Raw genomic sequence first — 17147 nt, 5'->3', positions numbered from 1 at the left:
TCGCGCATGCGCCCTGGCGAATGCCACGCTTTAGTTATTTTGTTGCGCTAATTGCAGAGATGGCGCTGCTAATGATATGCTTAGTTTTTTTTGTTAATTATCAAGTAATAAATACCTATTATTATTTTTTTTTCCTTAAAAAATCTTTTTCTTCTTAAATGAACCTTTAAAGGAAGGTATGAATATTGCATATAAGAAATACATATAAATAAGAAACATAATTTTATCTTATTTATTAAAAATAACAATAGGTATTATCTCTTAATATAAGTATTTTAGTTGTTTTCTGAAAACAAACACGCAATTAAGAATTAATAGGTAAATAGGAAGTGGTTGTAAAAAAGAAACAGCTCAGATACAATAAAAAAAATTATGTATCTAAAAATATTTATTTAGCATTAAACAATTCATACATATACTTGTCGAAAAAAATTGATAAAGGTTCAAGACCGAACAACGTTTTCTTCCGACGGCAATTTACCGACGGCGCTGGTAAAACTCACCCGTCCGTAGAATTTTCCGCAGACTAAAGAATAGTATTTCTCTTCGATATATTAGTACAATAATTTTAAATAATTCCTGAAATTTTAAGATATTACTGGCTTTTTTGGTAGATAGATAGATAGATAAATAGATTTAAATAAACTAAATCTACAACATTAATTAAATTATAGTTAGCATAATTTACTAATTTAAATGTTCCAACTTTAATACAATTATCAATGGTAAATTTATTTTATCTCTTATATAGATAGAATATGATATAAAGTATTCAATAAATTTATTGCTTGGCATAGCAAAATCTATTTTTATTGTTAATATAATGTTTTTGCTGACAGCGATTGTAAAGTACGAAGTTTATTATTTTTGATTTTTTGGATTAAAATAACTATTTAAATAAAATAACGTATCTTGAATAACTTTTAATTTATTTAAATACATTAAGAAGTATATTTTTTGGACAAAACAGGACTTGTTTTTTGTTTGCATTGAATAGGCTTCGAAACTACAAACCCGTTTTTAATAAAATTCTTTTACTGTTGGGAAGCTACACTATCCCCGTGTGATGAACATTCTTTCCGTGCTCCTTCTTCTCTTTTGATTAAAAGTAGGCAGCGCATCTGTAAATGCGGAAGTCTATTGGCAGGGGTTCCTTTGCTATTTGAAGCGAAACCTACCTGGATGCTGGTTGCCAGTTTTCCACCTTATGCTATAAAAAAGAAAATTATACTGGAATGGTAATATTTACATAAATCAAAAGAGGGTGTGTTTTACTAGCGTTATGAATAACCGGGGGAGGATAGTCCGACAATACCTTTGTCGATCCTTTTTGTTTTACATAACTATTTCGAATTTATTGCTATAATATCTATGAATTCCGTGATTTTACCGTGTGTTTCCACTGCAAAATATGTTTATAAGAACCTAATTATCTCTGTTCTTCAACGACAATGGAAGGAATGATAATATGTTCTTGTTTCAAATTAAATTAAAGTTTATTAGGCTTAAAAGCGTGGAAACATTTAATATCCAGCCTGTGTTAGACATGCTTGTATCGAATTACTAAGTTCTTATATTTATATTAATTTTAAAAACTTAGTTAGTAAATTAAAGTTTCACTGCATTATATTGCAATAAAATTAAATGCACGAGGCCGTCGACCTCCGCTGTAAAAATATCTTCGACGGAGAGTCGCGCGGCGAGTGGCGCTGCAAGGTGCTGTTATAGCATTTTAGTTTTGTTTTTAAATTACAATATAACACAAATACAAGCCTCTTATAAAATTGTATAACCGTTCCTCAAAATATGAATTAACATTTGCATGTGATTTGTATTTAGACTCGGTCACGGAGTCATATCTCTACCTGTATCTTATTAAGTGCCTAACTTCTGTACGTAAAAATATTCAAGATACATCATATGTGTATAACTTTATTCTTCTTGTAGTAGATATTTATTTCTTTGTGACAAAAAGATGCTTTTACAAAATGTACATACCCATGACTTCATTTTCTCAGGCTTCGGAACTAGCGTGCGGTTTGCGGTTGAGTTTTATGTTTCTAAGTCAAAAGTGTAACAAAAATAATGGCATAAAACATTTAAAATAAAAATTTCCCTTTTAAAAATAAAAATTATTTGCTTTAAATCTTAGATTTGAAATGAAGCTCTATAAAATCTTTAACTAATACGAACACAGTGTTAGCAATAACACAGTTATCAGAATCACAATAGAGTTCAAGTTTACTATATTATCGATGGATTGATTGATTGATTTTTGGATAATATTTGCAACTGCTCTTGACAATATTTTTAATTCATTTAGTTATAGACATGTACTGTAATATATTTTATAAGAAGGCATCCAAGTCTTCAAAGCCAATGAATATTGTAATATCGCAGCGTTCCCGGCGCGGCCGTATCTTTGTCCGGGTCACGTGCTTCGCGTAATAAAAGCTGTGGCTTCACAAACACGCTATCTAAGGAAAGTCACTTTCTTTATACTTTAATACTTTCTCGTTTTTATACAATTCTCATTTTACGCTCCCTTTGGGGACGGGGACGTGATGTAGATATTATTTACAAAGAAAATACTGAAATCTTATATAGTAACCCAGACTGATTTTTAAATTCTAGTTTTAGACATTATTAATTAGAATCCTTTGGCGCGAATGGCGCGCTTTCATTACCAAGTCAAGTCTCAGAATCATTAGTGAGGGGACATAAATGTCGACATTTTAGTAAGACTAGTAATGTGCCAGTACACAGGCAGTCGAATTTTTTTCCTAACAATAGGGATCGAGTATATGTAGCCTATAATTACGACACCAAACTACTAATAATTATGTTCAATCTGCATGATTACATAAAGTACGAATAGTAACCCATAAGTTCGTTTCAATAAATAAATGACGTAAAACAGTATTAATGAAATTCTTATCTCACCAACAATCGACAATAAAACAGTGAGTAGAAATAAAATTTAATTTTTAATATTAGGTAATCTGAATTTAAAAATAGATGAACAGTTGATAAAATATTTAAGCTCATTAGATTTATAGTAAACAGCAAAAATTCATCTAATCTTTAAGTTTTATCTAAACATATTCATTATAAAGTTAAAATCGTCTATAAAACATTTCATAGACAGAAGTTATTTCTGTTTTATACATTTTAGTTATAACTATCGAATTTTTATATTTAGTTTCGGCAATAAATATTTTTTTTAATTTGAATTTACGTGCATATAAACTGTCATATGGGATTAGTATGTTAAAATAGATTGCAAATTTCAAACTGTATGTTTAAAGGGGAACATGTTAGGGTCTGTATCTTCATTTTATTCAAATGATGATACAGTTTTACGAGATCGACGCGGTGGGTCGCCCATGCGGCGGTAATTAAAACCTTCCCGGAGTGACATTTACGCTGATGCGTGGATTCAGCCTTAATGAGCGAGGGCGGGAGCTTTGACCGAAACTTCGGGACCCCCTTAATTAACATTTTCCACGCAGCCTCTCGTCTCGCTATGTAAAGATATATAGCGCCAATCGCCTCTTAAATTCAAAGTAATTAAATTGTATAAAATACGTAATGTGAATTGTCATTTCGATTTTTAGAAAACTATCTAAAGTGTGACTAAGACTGACTAATGTATGGTAAGGGTTACTTTTTTTAATACTAATGAAATAATAGTTTATTTAATCTAGATATTTATTGTATAGACAGATTAAGATTGTGAAACACACACTTCTTCTTCAAAACTGGAAGTTTAAATGGTACTTCGGTACACCCGTATCTGTTATCGTTTACATTATATCTCTGTAACTCTTGACAACAGCTAGAAAGTGGAACCAAACTGAAAATAAATGCAATTAAATGAATTTAACCAACCTTTTTCGTAATAACACAATTAAAGGCTGAGTCCTATTGGTTGTTATTTCTGCGTCGACGTCTCAATGCATACGTTCAAACGACTGTCGCTTTAAATGTCGAATACCGCTCGACTCCTTAATAGTAATAATTTATTAAAAATAATAAACATAGCCAAATAAAGGCACAGATAATAATAGACAATATTTTTGACTTACTTATGAAACTGATAGCCTGATGCACTATATGCAAGTCAAACAAACTGCAGCAAGAAAATAACAAGCCCACAATAAGGGCGGTTATAATAAATGCAACGCGCACTGTTAGAGAAAACAAAATCGCAAACATAAACCACGTTGCAGTTTCCTTTATGCCCTGGGAATAAAAAAAAAATAAATTACAAAAGAAATGATAATTCAAAAGCTTTCATTTAAACCGCTTAAACAAGCGCAAAACGTTGAAATGAGCGACCAAGAATAACTCCAGAATTTATATTGTTTGGTTAACAAAAATATTAAAAACTAGCTGCTTGATTATAATCCAATTTATAAATGTACTTACCCGCAGGACGCCGTACAAAAATATAATGCTCGTAACCAACATAGCAATATTAGATATAAAACATACAATAGTAATGATGCTTTTGAGAACTATCACGATACTGTTTGTACTGTTTGGACAGATTGGATACATTGTGACCATTCCAATGTCTGTACAATCAAGCTGTAAATATAATTAGTCATTATATCTTAGGTTATATTTAGTAACAATCAAGGAAATGTAAACTAAAATGCTGCTCATTTTTTAAATGGTTTCATTTTTTGTGACAGAGTTTTTAATAATGAATTGCCATTCAATATATAAATATATGACATGGACAATTGTATGTTATAGATTTTAATTAGATATTTACGAAAAGTGAGGTAAAGGGAGAAAAAGGCGGCGAGGTGGATGGGACGGGACGTAGGTGGATAATTGGTAAAATTGGTGTAAAAGCTTTGTTACGATCAATTCACTTACGATTCCATATATAGCTATAAATATGCAACCTATTTTCAAATCAACACAGAAACAGCAATATTTCACGGAGGAAATATAAGAAAAATCGGACATTTTAGTTTTAACTTATCGTAAACATAAACTTACAATGACAGCTATCAATGAAAAAGAAGACATATTTAAATTGAAAAAAAAACACCACAGAACAACAAAAAAGTTTTCAGAATAATTTTAATCTAGGTTTTAAGCGGAAAAGATCAGTATCTGTTGCATAGAGTATTAAAAAATATTACTTACTTTCGTTTTTAAATTTTCTGTTACCAGTAATATTCATTTCATTTATAAGCTTCCTTTCTGTATTCATTTATAACTATTTCAAAGTAAACCCATGCTGCAAATAAATTTTTATTTATCAACTAATTGATATCCTCGACTGCGTCCGCGCGGTATTAAAAATAACTTAGGTTAGCTAGTTAGTTAGTTATTAGTTAGCCTATGTGCTCTGCCAGGCTTTGTTCTATATTGGTGCCAAATTTCAGTAAGTAAAGTAAAGTAAAATATTAGTAAGAAGTAATATATAATTTGTCTTTTAATTCATTAAGAAATAAATCATTACCTAAACAAAAAATAAATAGATTAGTTATTGCAGTATTATTTGTACACATGATCCTCTCTGATTGCACCATTAAAAGTATTGTGTATGGGAACAAAGACATCAGTGATGATACCAAGAACAATTGAAATAGGATGACCAAAAACGGGTGTTTCTAAAACGTACAAAAAATTTATTAGGCATATTAAGATATACAACTCCCTTGTGTGAACAAACAGAACAAAGATCTGAATTGGCATATCTGCCACTGAAATGTAACTATAATAATAGAAATCAAAGCTGTTTTGATACTATATGCAAATCGGCTTGAGTAGACGATAAGATAAATGATTTTAAAGTTAACTTACAAAAACGAAAACATTCAACATAAATACGAAGGAGCTCATCATCAGACCCAACACTAATAAGAAAAGAGAAACTTTCATAATTTTTAGAGTCTCTGTCAGATTTGTATGTGGAGTGTATAAGTTTGAACACGATGGGTTTGTGATCTCATTTATTATCACTATACATGATAGCTGGAAAAAAAACTTCTATTAACTTCTTCCATACTGGCAACTTTTATTAAATTTATTACAATAATTGAATACACAAAGTAACGAATACAGGGATTAAGAATTGTATAGGTTAAGCTTAGCTATACCTTCAACATGTATAGGTAGGTGCGCATAGTTATAGTTAATAGGATTTTTATTTAGATAGAGATTGTCAATTGATAATCAGGCATGAATGAAGATTACTTAATCAGGTTTATAAATATCAATGTATCTAATAGAAAACAAATAGGTTTTCTTTTATTTAATTTTAAAATGAATAATTAGTTTTTCTCATGAACTCGTTTAACTTCTACTTGTATAGTAGATCTATTAAGTAGCTTAAATAATACAAGATTTTGCAATTTAAACTGTATCATGTGTTCTCACATTTATATTATGTTGGTTTAAATAAACTTACCATTGTCAAGAGAATAATAAAAAGTGCTGCAAGTTTCATATTTTGTCCACAACAACAACAGCAACAAGATTTTATACTTAACATTAAGTTTCCCATTGTTGTTACTAAAACGGCTACATTTCAACAAAACACGTAGAATGGTTTATGTATAAATGTATACTAAACAAAGATACCAAACATCAAAATATTTATCATACATATAATTTATCGTACAAAATATCGAAATAATATTGCAAAATGACATTTGTCAAATGTAATGTGACGTTTTTAGGAAGGTTTCACAAAGTTTACAAACTAGATGAAAAAATGCCATTGCCTTTTTATTAATATGAATGAATTAATCAATTACCTTATCTAATATTATTACTGAATCTACTTAACTATTATTAAATCTGTACATCAAAACCCTAAAATTACGTCATCTGTTGATTTACCTTTTAAACTAGTATTTAAAACATAGACAATAATAGATATCAAATACTTTATTTATTAAAATTGCATGCACATTAAAAACAATATCCAAAAATTTTATGAAAAAATTAAAAGTATAATAAAAACGTTTTCGAAAATCCAACTGCATATGGGCTACAGAATAACTCGAAAGAGTCCAGTTCAAGTGACATTTAACCGTAATGATCCGGATCCATAATAATAAAGGTAGATTGCTTAAAAAATGTCCAAGCGATAATGGAAACTGCAATAGGGCATTTTCCATGCAAAGCTTTGTAACGTAGTTAAGAGACGTGAGCTAGGTAAGGCCCTATTACAAAATAGATTGTGGTAATGTTTAGTCTAGTTTTCTTATTCTTGCTCCACTTTATTTAAGCTAATTCATTTCACATTAGGAACATGTTCAACTATTTCAGAGGTCATAATACTACTTTGAATTTCAATTTCCTTGTGCTTTCCTAAATGACTTTATAACTATGATAAAATAGGTCCACACTGAAATATAAAAGATGGAGTTAAACACAAAAAAATGTTAGCAAAAAAAATTTCTTAATACGTAAACTTACCCACTAAATCGATGAGTGTGAAAAGGAACTCTAAAATTGGAAAGCCAGTCCCGATGGAAACGCAAACAAACACGTAAAATATACCATACATAAACGCAAGAACCGTTGTCGCAATTGCAGTATACAAAAACCATTTTACTGTTTTCTTATTTACTCGCTGAAAAATTAAAGTTAACATATGAATTAAAAAATAACATCTAGTATCAAATTTGTATTGCGTAAATTGTATGTAATAATATGAAATCCAAAAATTATGCCAAAAACTTTCAATTTACATATATAAAAATATTAAGTAATTGTCAATTTATAAATAATTATAAGCTATTTATTTAAAAATTAATATAAGATCTAAATTACCCGAAAGATTCTAATAAGGAAAATGATGCATGTAATCAAAAAGATTACATCAAACAAAAATACAACAAAGCCAAAATATTTCAATGCTTCTACGAGACCGGGATCGAAAACCTTTTTCGAATTATCACTAAGTGCACCATTTTTCCAATCTCTTAAATATGTTGTATTCATGTTAAAGAATGATCTCTCCAGACCTGCATTTGGGCTCAAACCAAAGCTAAGCTGAAACAGAAAAAGTACACATCAAGGCTAAAACTTTAGACAAACATTTATGAAGTTACAAAACTTTTTACTGATCTCATTGATTTATCGAATACTTCAAAATCAATGTGAAAGCTTGTTCAATTAAGCTTCTTATTTAATTAAATTAAAGGTTATTTAGTTTGACCACAAGACAACTTTACTACAAATCAAAAATCGATCAACATTGTTAGTAACTTACGACATAGTGAAAGTTGATATCGATGACGTCAGGTTTCTGTGAGCAGGTGGTCATGATGCAAGACATACGGATAAGGTAAGTGTGTCGAATCAGAGCCCATGTTACCGCCGGACATGTTACCTGAAAAATAATATTAGGTATATGTTACTAATGTTATAAATGCGAATTTTTGGATGGATGGATGTTTGTTTTAAGTTATCTCCGGTGCATGGACGGTTGCATGGATCTTGCTGATTTTTGACTTATGTGTAGAAGTTTTTTTTTTGTTTAATTCCACGCGGACAGAGTCGCGGCCGACAGCTAATAAGCATATAAAACAGTGCCTCATGCAGTGGTATATATAAAGCGTCAGACTACATTTTTAATAATTTGAATAGAACTTGCGTAAAGAATTTAGAAAGCATTTTTATGTTATTTAACCCAAAATTTAAATTATATTCCTGTGGGTCTCAACAGTAATATTATTGAAACACATTAAGAGCTTTAGCGTGTTTTATTTTTAAATGTATGATGTTAGTGTGTGTATATACTGATAATATTTATATAAATAACATTTATTTACAATCCCCAAAACTGCAATAATAATCACTGCACTTTTTAAATCTGGTATACATATACAACAAGTTGCTACGTCTGGAATTCTACTATTCAGATCGGACATAATTTAAATACATAAAAATTGTGGTATAAAAATGTAATACAACCAAAAAGTCATACTGACATTATGTCACAGATAACATATTGCTTCTACAGATTATTCTTTTTCCTTTAGCATAAATTACTAATTATTTATTTTCATTTTTTTAAACACATTCATAGAAATGGGTGTAGGCGTAAACAAATAGTAATTTAGCTTAGGATAAGGCCGTAATACTCGGCTTAGTTTAAGCGCCGAAAACCGGGGATTTGAGCATTATTGCTTACTGCGCGGGTCTCAGACGGGGCTGGAGGTGCGGGTTCGGGGGGGGGGGAAAGACTCTTAACAAGATTACACTGAGATAAAAGTGCCTGGGTAATGGCGCCGGAGTAAGCCGGCCCCGGGCTGCGCTCTAAAATAAAATTAAAATTGAAAGGCACTGGCTTTTGGAAAATGTCGGCTGGCAGCGGCATGGCTTCATTACTGATTGAATATAAAAAATACAAGACATTAGAAAACTGATACTTTTGTCCACAATGCCAAATAAGTCTCTAGCATTTTAAGATTAGTCCTTAAAGTAATGGACACATCCGAAGAATTAATTTCTAAAAAATATTCACAAAATAAGGGAATTATTTATTAACAGGCAAAAAATTAACTTAAAAAAGGTGAGATTGTATCGATCGATACAAGCGGGCAGGGCTTGTTTCAAATTCAATTCACAGAGTGGGAGGAACAATAAAACTTGATCCGCCGGTATATCTCCGCTCGGCATCACCTGCGGCCCTCTACGTGGCCCGAATGATTAAATTCTTGTATAAGCAAGTATATAAGGCATCTTACTGTATACTATTTACTTACAAACACCCTTCAAACATCAGCTTTCACCTTATATAATATAAACGGAGGCAGTAAGTAAAGTGTTTAGTGCTAACTTAAATTTCCATTATGTTGATACATTTACAATAAAATCAAGTAGCTTTGGAATTGTTTTTGAACAACATTTCCACTCTTATACTGGATATTTTAAATATAAATAAACTTTCTTGTCTCTGAAATCTATTTAGTTTGTAAAATTTAAGATAAAAATTAAACCTCAATGTATCTTAATCAGAAAATGTCAGATTTACTTTATATCCATGGAATAAAGTAACACACATCAATATGTATAATATTTCCACGAGCCGTTCCTGGAACACCCGCGCTCCGGCACCGTGTCTACCGAGAAACGTCAAAATATTTCACACAGAAACCTTTGTAAACATGGGAGGCGGCCGCAACTATGATATATCTCTATTTTTTACGTCAACTCTCGTGACACATGGCAAAAACGCGCTTCGGGTCAGACTCACGAATCCGCAATATAGGCCCCGCGATAAATCTTCAAAGATTCCACTTTTATTTATTAAGTTGTGTTCTGTTTTTACGACGCGCCGCCGCGGGGGCGCTCATTACGACGCTCCTCCGTGATGAAAAAACTTTTCCCCTTCTTACAACATTAATTACGAAAGTCGGAAAGTTTCTTCATTCTCTGACTGCGTCAGCATCACATAAATATACCCACTTAACTTTCAGGACCGCTCTCCGCTTTTACGATTCTGTTCCGCGGTGAACAAAAAAACTCAGACCTAGTTACTTCGTAGCGCTGATAAGAAAATATCAAGAAAATATAAGCAGTAAAAAGGCTGAAGACATCACGTAGCAAAACAGGTCTCGGAGTTTTATGTCGGCAATTCGGGGCGTGCACAAAAGAAATGCTAACGTCGATGCGGACGTGACTTACCCTAGAGCGCTCCAAATGTCCCCCGCCTTGTATTTGCTTGCTGTAAATATGTATTTACTTGAATGCCAGGGAAATAGAGGTTTTATGTTTTTAACGAATTTTCACAACAACGACACAAAAAGGGTGTATTCTAATGGGCCTGAGAATACGCCATGTGAGGTGTGGCTTATTGCGGAATTGATGTTTCCAGACAACCTTTTCAAACGTTAAATGACGGAAATTTATTCACATTAGCATCATATTTTCTAAATTCCACAATTTATTACGAATTTCGGGAAATACTTGAGCTCGAACAATAAAAGTTAGCTTAAAATTCAATGACTACTACAACTTTTCACGATAAATGAGCAAAACAAAATAAACAAAGACAATTTACCACAATCGACGTAATATTATTTCTACCATAGTTGCATTGGTGTAAAAATATAGCCGACGGAGACATGATGGAAGGGCGAACTCCATTTACGTGAAGCAGAGGGCGTATCATTCGTTTTTAATTTATGCTACTATAACTCAGTTGGACGGCCACTCAATAGGTAATTTAGATGTTCCCGGCAACATTGTCGTAATGAGAGCGAACTTTGGTGGGGTACAATTTATTGGTTCGCTTGGACTGATTCAAGTGAGGAGTGACTTAACCTGATGATTTTTATGTTAACTGTCAAAAGACTAATGATGGTGAGAATGTTTTGAAGTGTTTTAAATTAGATTTAAAACCCAATGTAATCGCACATCGAAATATTGTACATTTTTCATATTATACGCCTTAATCCTAAGGCACACACAGCAAAGGTACAAAAGGTAAAGCCCCCACAATGTATAAAAACAAGTCAACTTAAAATATCGAATGTAATCTGCACATAAATCTGTAGGACACTGTATCGCACACGGGGGCGTCGTAACGTTTCCTTCTTAAAAATAAGTCTAATTTTTATGTTTATACAAGTGTTTGGATTCTTCATGAGATCATCCTAAATATAAAATGTTTCTTTATTCAAATAAGCCGGGCTTTTTGTATCTGCATCTCGACATTGCTAACAGTTAAGTAAAACATCTAAAGGGCGGTTTACGCCTTTTCTTTGGACGTCCTACTGAGATGAATGAAATGAAGGAAAATTAGCTTTGTTACTTTCAGTTTAAAATTGGTTTTCATCTGTCACGATAATGAGGATACGACCATTTCAAACGTCGCTGAGATGCTTTGGCTTAAACGAAAAAGCTCATAATATACATAAGATATGGCATCATGTGGCAGTTTGTTATGAAGTTTATAGTGGAGCCAACACGGTTCTAGTTACAAGCTTACAGAGAAAAAAAACATGTCGGCGGATTATTATATGTAATAATTTAAAGATTCAATCGCCGTCTTGTAAAAATCTTAGTCGAATTATGAAAACAGATATGCGGAGTAATTGGATAGTTCGTATTTCATGTTTATAGTCGTTGGTTTGAAGTTATGATAAATGTGTTAGAATATTTCGGTTACTATTATAGAGCACGATGATTTTTATGCTGCTTGGATTTTTATTCAACTTCAATCATAAACGAGACTATGAATCGTTTTGTTACTTTTTAATTGCTTACTAACTATTTTGATTAATGCTTTTTAAAGTGATTTCTTGAGGCTAGTGTCACAATTTTGTTAATATTTGTTTTCGGTTAACATTATAAAAAACTATTAGTTAATTTCGTGACAACTAGATGATCGAATATAAATATGTTAAACGAGAATATTTTATGGATTCATGTCTAAATATCATTCGATGTATTCGATTTAGGCAACGGAAACAATTGCTAAGTAAATATACGTTAATGTGGAGCGATCAAATTTGATTGCTATCGAATAGTCACGATCCTAGCGGTGGAAATAGCCGGCTTTACTTCCGAATTCCGACTGGCAAGGGATCGATACTCGATACCAATAAAACAGCGTCGATTCGCGAATACATAAAACGTCGGATTCGAGTCTCGCTCTCTGTATAAAGCTAGGAGAGAAGGGTTCCAGTTTTTATTACAAGGAATTTGCATATAAAGTAACCATTCAAGAAAAGCGATCTTCCATACTTTTTTTTTTGCGTATTCATTGTTGAAGGTCGGAGGCGCACATTCAGTTTTATGACCTTTGATACTTTTTTAGCGTGTATAAATAAATAATTGTATCAACAGTTTTTTGTTGTCTGTGATTTATCTGAGAAAGTATTAGAAATGCTTTTATGTTTTGACATGATACTTTGAAATGGTTATTTATGTTGGTAATAAATAGTCGTTATCGTTGCGATAGGTGTGCAGGGTGTGAACTAGGTCTGCGTTCGTTACACTAACCAGTTGTTGTTCTATTTCAGATTCATGGATCAATGCCAGCTGACTACACTATGGATATAAAATACTGGTAAATTTTTATTTATCTTCTTAACTTTGAACCTCCACATATCTTTATTTTTTGTTTATCATTTTAATACCAGTTGATCGAAAACCTCATTATCACCTGCTCGCTATAGGTCCTCACCAAGGGGCTCGGAGCCAACCATAAGTTAGGAGTGATTATGCCATAGTCAGCCACACTGGCCAACTACGGGTTGGTTGCTATCACACATATCTTTTAATTTCTTCGCAGATATGTGCAGGTTGCATCACGGTGTTTTCCTTCACTGTAAATAATAAAAAATATCGAAAACCTATTGTGTATAAAATAAATGTGGTTCCTATCTAATAAGATACTCAATACTCAAATATACATAACATTTATAAGCTTTTGGGTAGTTTTTATCTTTAAAAAAGCATACGTCTATATCGATTAATGATTTTGTTTTACATGTTGTAATAAAAAACTAAAGTTATACATAAAAATAGAGATACATTTATGTAGACATAAAAAACGCAGTGACCACGGGGCGTACCGGTCCATTCCTAATAAAAATGATATTTAATTGAAGTCGATAACATGTTGTGGCGAGATGTCCAATAAACCGCCTTTATTATTGCTCTGTTAAGCCGCCCGACGTCAGATAAAAATTACCACTGCCTTACTTCTTAACTCTTTCAAATAATGGACTCTTGTTTTTCTCGTTTTTTTGTATTCGCTTGCATACATTACATTATCATGGTGTCATATTTCCCGCTTTTTTATTGACCATTTTGGAATTTAAATATTTATTAAAATAAGTAAACGAAAAAACGATACGAAATGATAGATTTTCCTGTACATATGATTATATTTACATATTTTAACACATAATCACTTTTATGAAATTTAATCTTTTAAGTAATAAGTTTTTTAAAGTTTGTAGAGCATATTATAATTTTTCTTCGTTAAGAAGTCAGAAAAAGAACGGCTAAACAGGTCTCGCTGAAATCAAGCATAAATGTAGAGCAAAGTCTGTAGACCATATGGACTACTAATTAAGTTTATATTTTACTTTCGCGCGGACGGGGTCGCAGGCACAAGCTTGTTAATAATGTTTTAATTGAATGAATAGTTGTTCAAATAATATCAAGATATCGAAGTATAGACAAAATCTATATATTTAGATCGTCTAGTCTAGGTGTATTATAAATTCATTTATTTAAATTCCAAGACGTCGGTTCTCATTTGAAGGATATCAACCGAACTATAAATTATCCGTAAGCCTTTAATAGTTTCTTGATAGCGCCTGGAATAGTATCTCGTTTTTGCATCAATTTTCGCGTGGGATATTGTAAAGTTCCACAATGTATCGCATGCGTTCCGACGGCAGTCAAGATAAAAGATGCTGCGGAGTACAATGGCGTTTAAGTGATAGTTATGGCAGTTTTTATAGGCAGTTAGATTTATTTTTACTGCACTGTTTGTTTTAATGCGTTTTTCGCGAGTCGAGAGGTCGCGCCGATTGCTCCTTCATTCATTTATCGCCATAATCTTTCACGCGTCTGGTTTACTGACTTACCAATTTAATGTGTGTTTAAATCGCTTTTATTATTTTAAATAGACACTTCATTGTTTTAATACTTCCTTAGTCATGGAAGTTGAGCAGAACAAATTGAACATGTTAATAATAAGCGAAAACTTACTTAAAGAAAAACTTTTTGTTATTGTTTCCTATGCGCCTTTAATTATCCATAGTAACTTAGAGGATTCTCAGAAACAGATAAGATTTTTATTAACATTTTAAGTGTTATTATTTGTAATGAATATTTTTCCAATTAACTTACGTTACGAAGTTATAATTGTATAAATATTTATTGAAGTGTAATTACACGAACACGTATCGTTCTGTGTTTGCGCTAATAATTCGATCTCATCCGGGTTTATTAGTGCGAACTATGACAGAGCGAAGTTCGGGCGACAGTAGAGAGGGTCTAATCAGAAAATATAGGGTAATAAAACGCCCCGGTGGCGCGCCAACTTAATCAAATTGTCGAAATGACCAATGGAAGTAGGTTCCAGTACCTACCTATTTCTCAGTATTAATCTATGGAACTACGGACATATATTTTTAATTTGAATAACAAAAACGAATTGAACAAATTTGTGTTTGAGCATCCTTAATTTTAAAATTAATGGAACTGTGGCTGAAAATTATCAATAGTGGAATTTGAGGTTAAATGAGATTATATTCTTTTTTTATTGGCATTAAAAGTGCACTGTGCTATAGAAGATAAATCGATATTCCCATCTGTCTCCGTTATCTAAAAACAAAGAACTCTTAAAAAATTCAGCACGTGACTCTCGGGATGTGTCCAATAAATCAGTTTTACAGCATTCCTGCGTCATTTCAGTCGTCGAACGGCATAAAATGATAATTTTACTGCGCTCCCCTTCCGTCTCCAGGAGTTTACGACAATTGTGAAATGTATCGACGCATCGCCCGTCACCTATAAGGTGGACTACACATGGCATAACCCTCTTAAGTTTCTCAATTTTCAAAAGCAATAAGGTTCAATATTGCACATCGGTTTTAAACCACGGTGTTTCAGCGCCCATCAACGACACATGGCAGCTTCTTCCTTATCCTGATATTTTTAGAAATGTGCTTCTAAACTCATCAATCTTTCAGGTGCCTATAATGGTTTACAGTTATATACGGGTAGTGCCAATGCTTGATTTTAGACCAGAAGAAAATCGTAAATTGTTGTAAAATATTTTAAATACAACTAAAGAACATGGGATTATAAAATGTATGTATCTAAAACGGACTTAAGAATCAATTTAAAATAAGGGACAGGGAATAGTTAAAGAGGAGGATGAGAGGAGAGGAGAGCTCGTCTCTATTGGGAATTAAAATTAATTGCTTTATCCGTTTTCTATTGATAATACTCTGATTATTATTCGTTATTCTTCGCTTTTCACGTGGAACTAATTCTTGACAACAGTTTGACAATACTTTCGTACAAAACCTTTTTAACAAAACCCACAAACCAATGTAAATTTATGTGAGGTGATAAGTAAAACTGTAAACAAATTGTGAGATAATTGTTATGTAAATGACACAAATTGGATCGTTATTTGTGTCCTTTTGTCATGCAAGGTAATGCGGCGACTAAAACGAAATATGTTTTGTTTTGAACGCCATGAATATTTAAATGTCCCAAACATAAAGGAATATGTGCAATTCTTTTGTTTCATATGTTAATTTTCTTATAATAGATCAGGCTCTAAATAATGTTTTGGGTTAATTTAGCCAAAAGAAATAGATTTTATGAATCTCATACAACTAAGATATAATTTACCCTAAGCATAAGTTCAGGGCCTTAAAATAAATTCTTTAACGATGTTTCAAATACATTTAGCTTAAATATACGTTAACCCTCTTACACCATGGCTAGTACCCGGCGCGATTTTTGTCAAGTCATGGCTGTTGCTACAACATTTTTGGGCATGTCTCTGAAATTATTTATGAAAATAGACATACCATAAATGTTACTGAGATTTGATTTTAAAATTTTAATTAACATAAATTATTTGAATCTTCGAAGTATATACTTTTCCATTAACAACATTTAAATCTGCCTTTTAATTTAAGTTATTAAAACAATAAAAATATGATGACAGGATATCTCGCATTATAATACCAAAAAAAATTAAACCTACTTTCCGTACCTATATCATTAAGTTTATGTCCAGGCTAATTTATAACTTAATTGGAAGAATATAATTCATACCTTTTATTTTTCCCGACGTTTTAAAATTACATTCCGTTCCAAGAATTGAGTGTTTTTTATTATTTTTATAAGGTTTCATTTAGGATATGTTTATTAAAATATTAGTTTATAATAAAAAAAATCAAAAACATCACCACTTTAAATCTTTATTTTAATACGAGTAATTTTCAAGACGTCAAGTGAATTTTGGTATTCGGGCAAAAGAATGGATATTTTTGGTTCATCCAAGCGAATGTTTTGGAAGGTCATATACTCTAAATATGTATATAGGACCATGGGCCTAGTGTATAAGCATAAGCAAGGGTTAAGTGGTTCGACACCCAAAGTTTACAGTCGCT

The 17147-nt window shown here is 31.9% G+C and overlaps 3 protein-coding genes across 4 annotated transcripts in view; 1 reads left to right on the top strand and 2 right to left on the bottom strand.

The window, feature by feature from the left end:
* Positions 1-17147, top strand: part of Abd-b (abdominal B) — a 71926-nt gene that overhangs the window by 7567 nt on the left and 47212 nt on the right. The window contains exon 2 of the mRNA XM_013318710.1: positions 13014-13060. The gene's annotated coding sequence lies outside the window, so the exon portion shown is untranslated. The remainder of the gene's footprint in view (positions 1-13013; positions 13061-17147) is intronic.
* Positions 3700-6652, bottom strand: LOC106122626 (uncharacterized). Of its 2 annotated transcripts, XR_001228116.1 has the most exons (7): positions 6437-6652; positions 5830-6000; positions 5486-5636; positions 5167-5260; positions 4432-4593; positions 4089-4245; positions 3700-3856 (listed from the first exon to the last, which is right to left on the bottom strand). XR_001228116.1 is itself a non-coding variant. In XM_013318714.1 (4 exons), exons 1-4 carry the CDS (start codon positions 4981-4983, stop codon positions 3807-3809), a joined length of 462 nt encoding a protein of 153 aa, XP_013174168.1. In that variant the 5' UTR covers positions 4984-4993; the 3' UTR covers positions 3700-3806. The 2 variants fall into 2 exon arrangements, 1 of the variants encoding a protein (XP_013174168.1); XM_013318714.1 differs by lacking the exons at positions 5167-5260; positions 5486-5636; positions 5830-6000; positions 6437-6652 and adding an exon at positions 4891-4993.
* LOC106122625 (uncharacterized) lies at positions 6950-8956 on the bottom strand. The gene is made up of 5 exons (XM_013318713.1): positions 8814-8956; positions 8252-8371; positions 7810-8031; positions 7453-7609; positions 6950-7381 (listed from the first exon to the last, which is right to left on the bottom strand). Exons 1-5 carry the CDS (start codon positions 8910-8912, stop codon positions 7326-7328), a joined length of 654 nt encoding a protein of 217 aa, XP_013174167.1. The 5' UTR covers positions 8913-8956; the 3' UTR covers positions 6950-7325.

The sequence above is a fragment of the Papilio xuthus genome, unplaced genomic scaffold (genome assembly GCF_000836235.2).
Source record: "Papilio xuthus unplaced genomic scaffold, Pxut_1.1 DF826923.1, whole genome shotgun sequence".
Taxonomy (NCBI): domain Eukaryota; kingdom Metazoa; phylum Arthropoda; class Insecta; order Lepidoptera; family Papilionidae; genus Papilio; species Papilio xuthus.
This window is presented reverse-complemented; position numbering and strand designations above follow the sequence as displayed.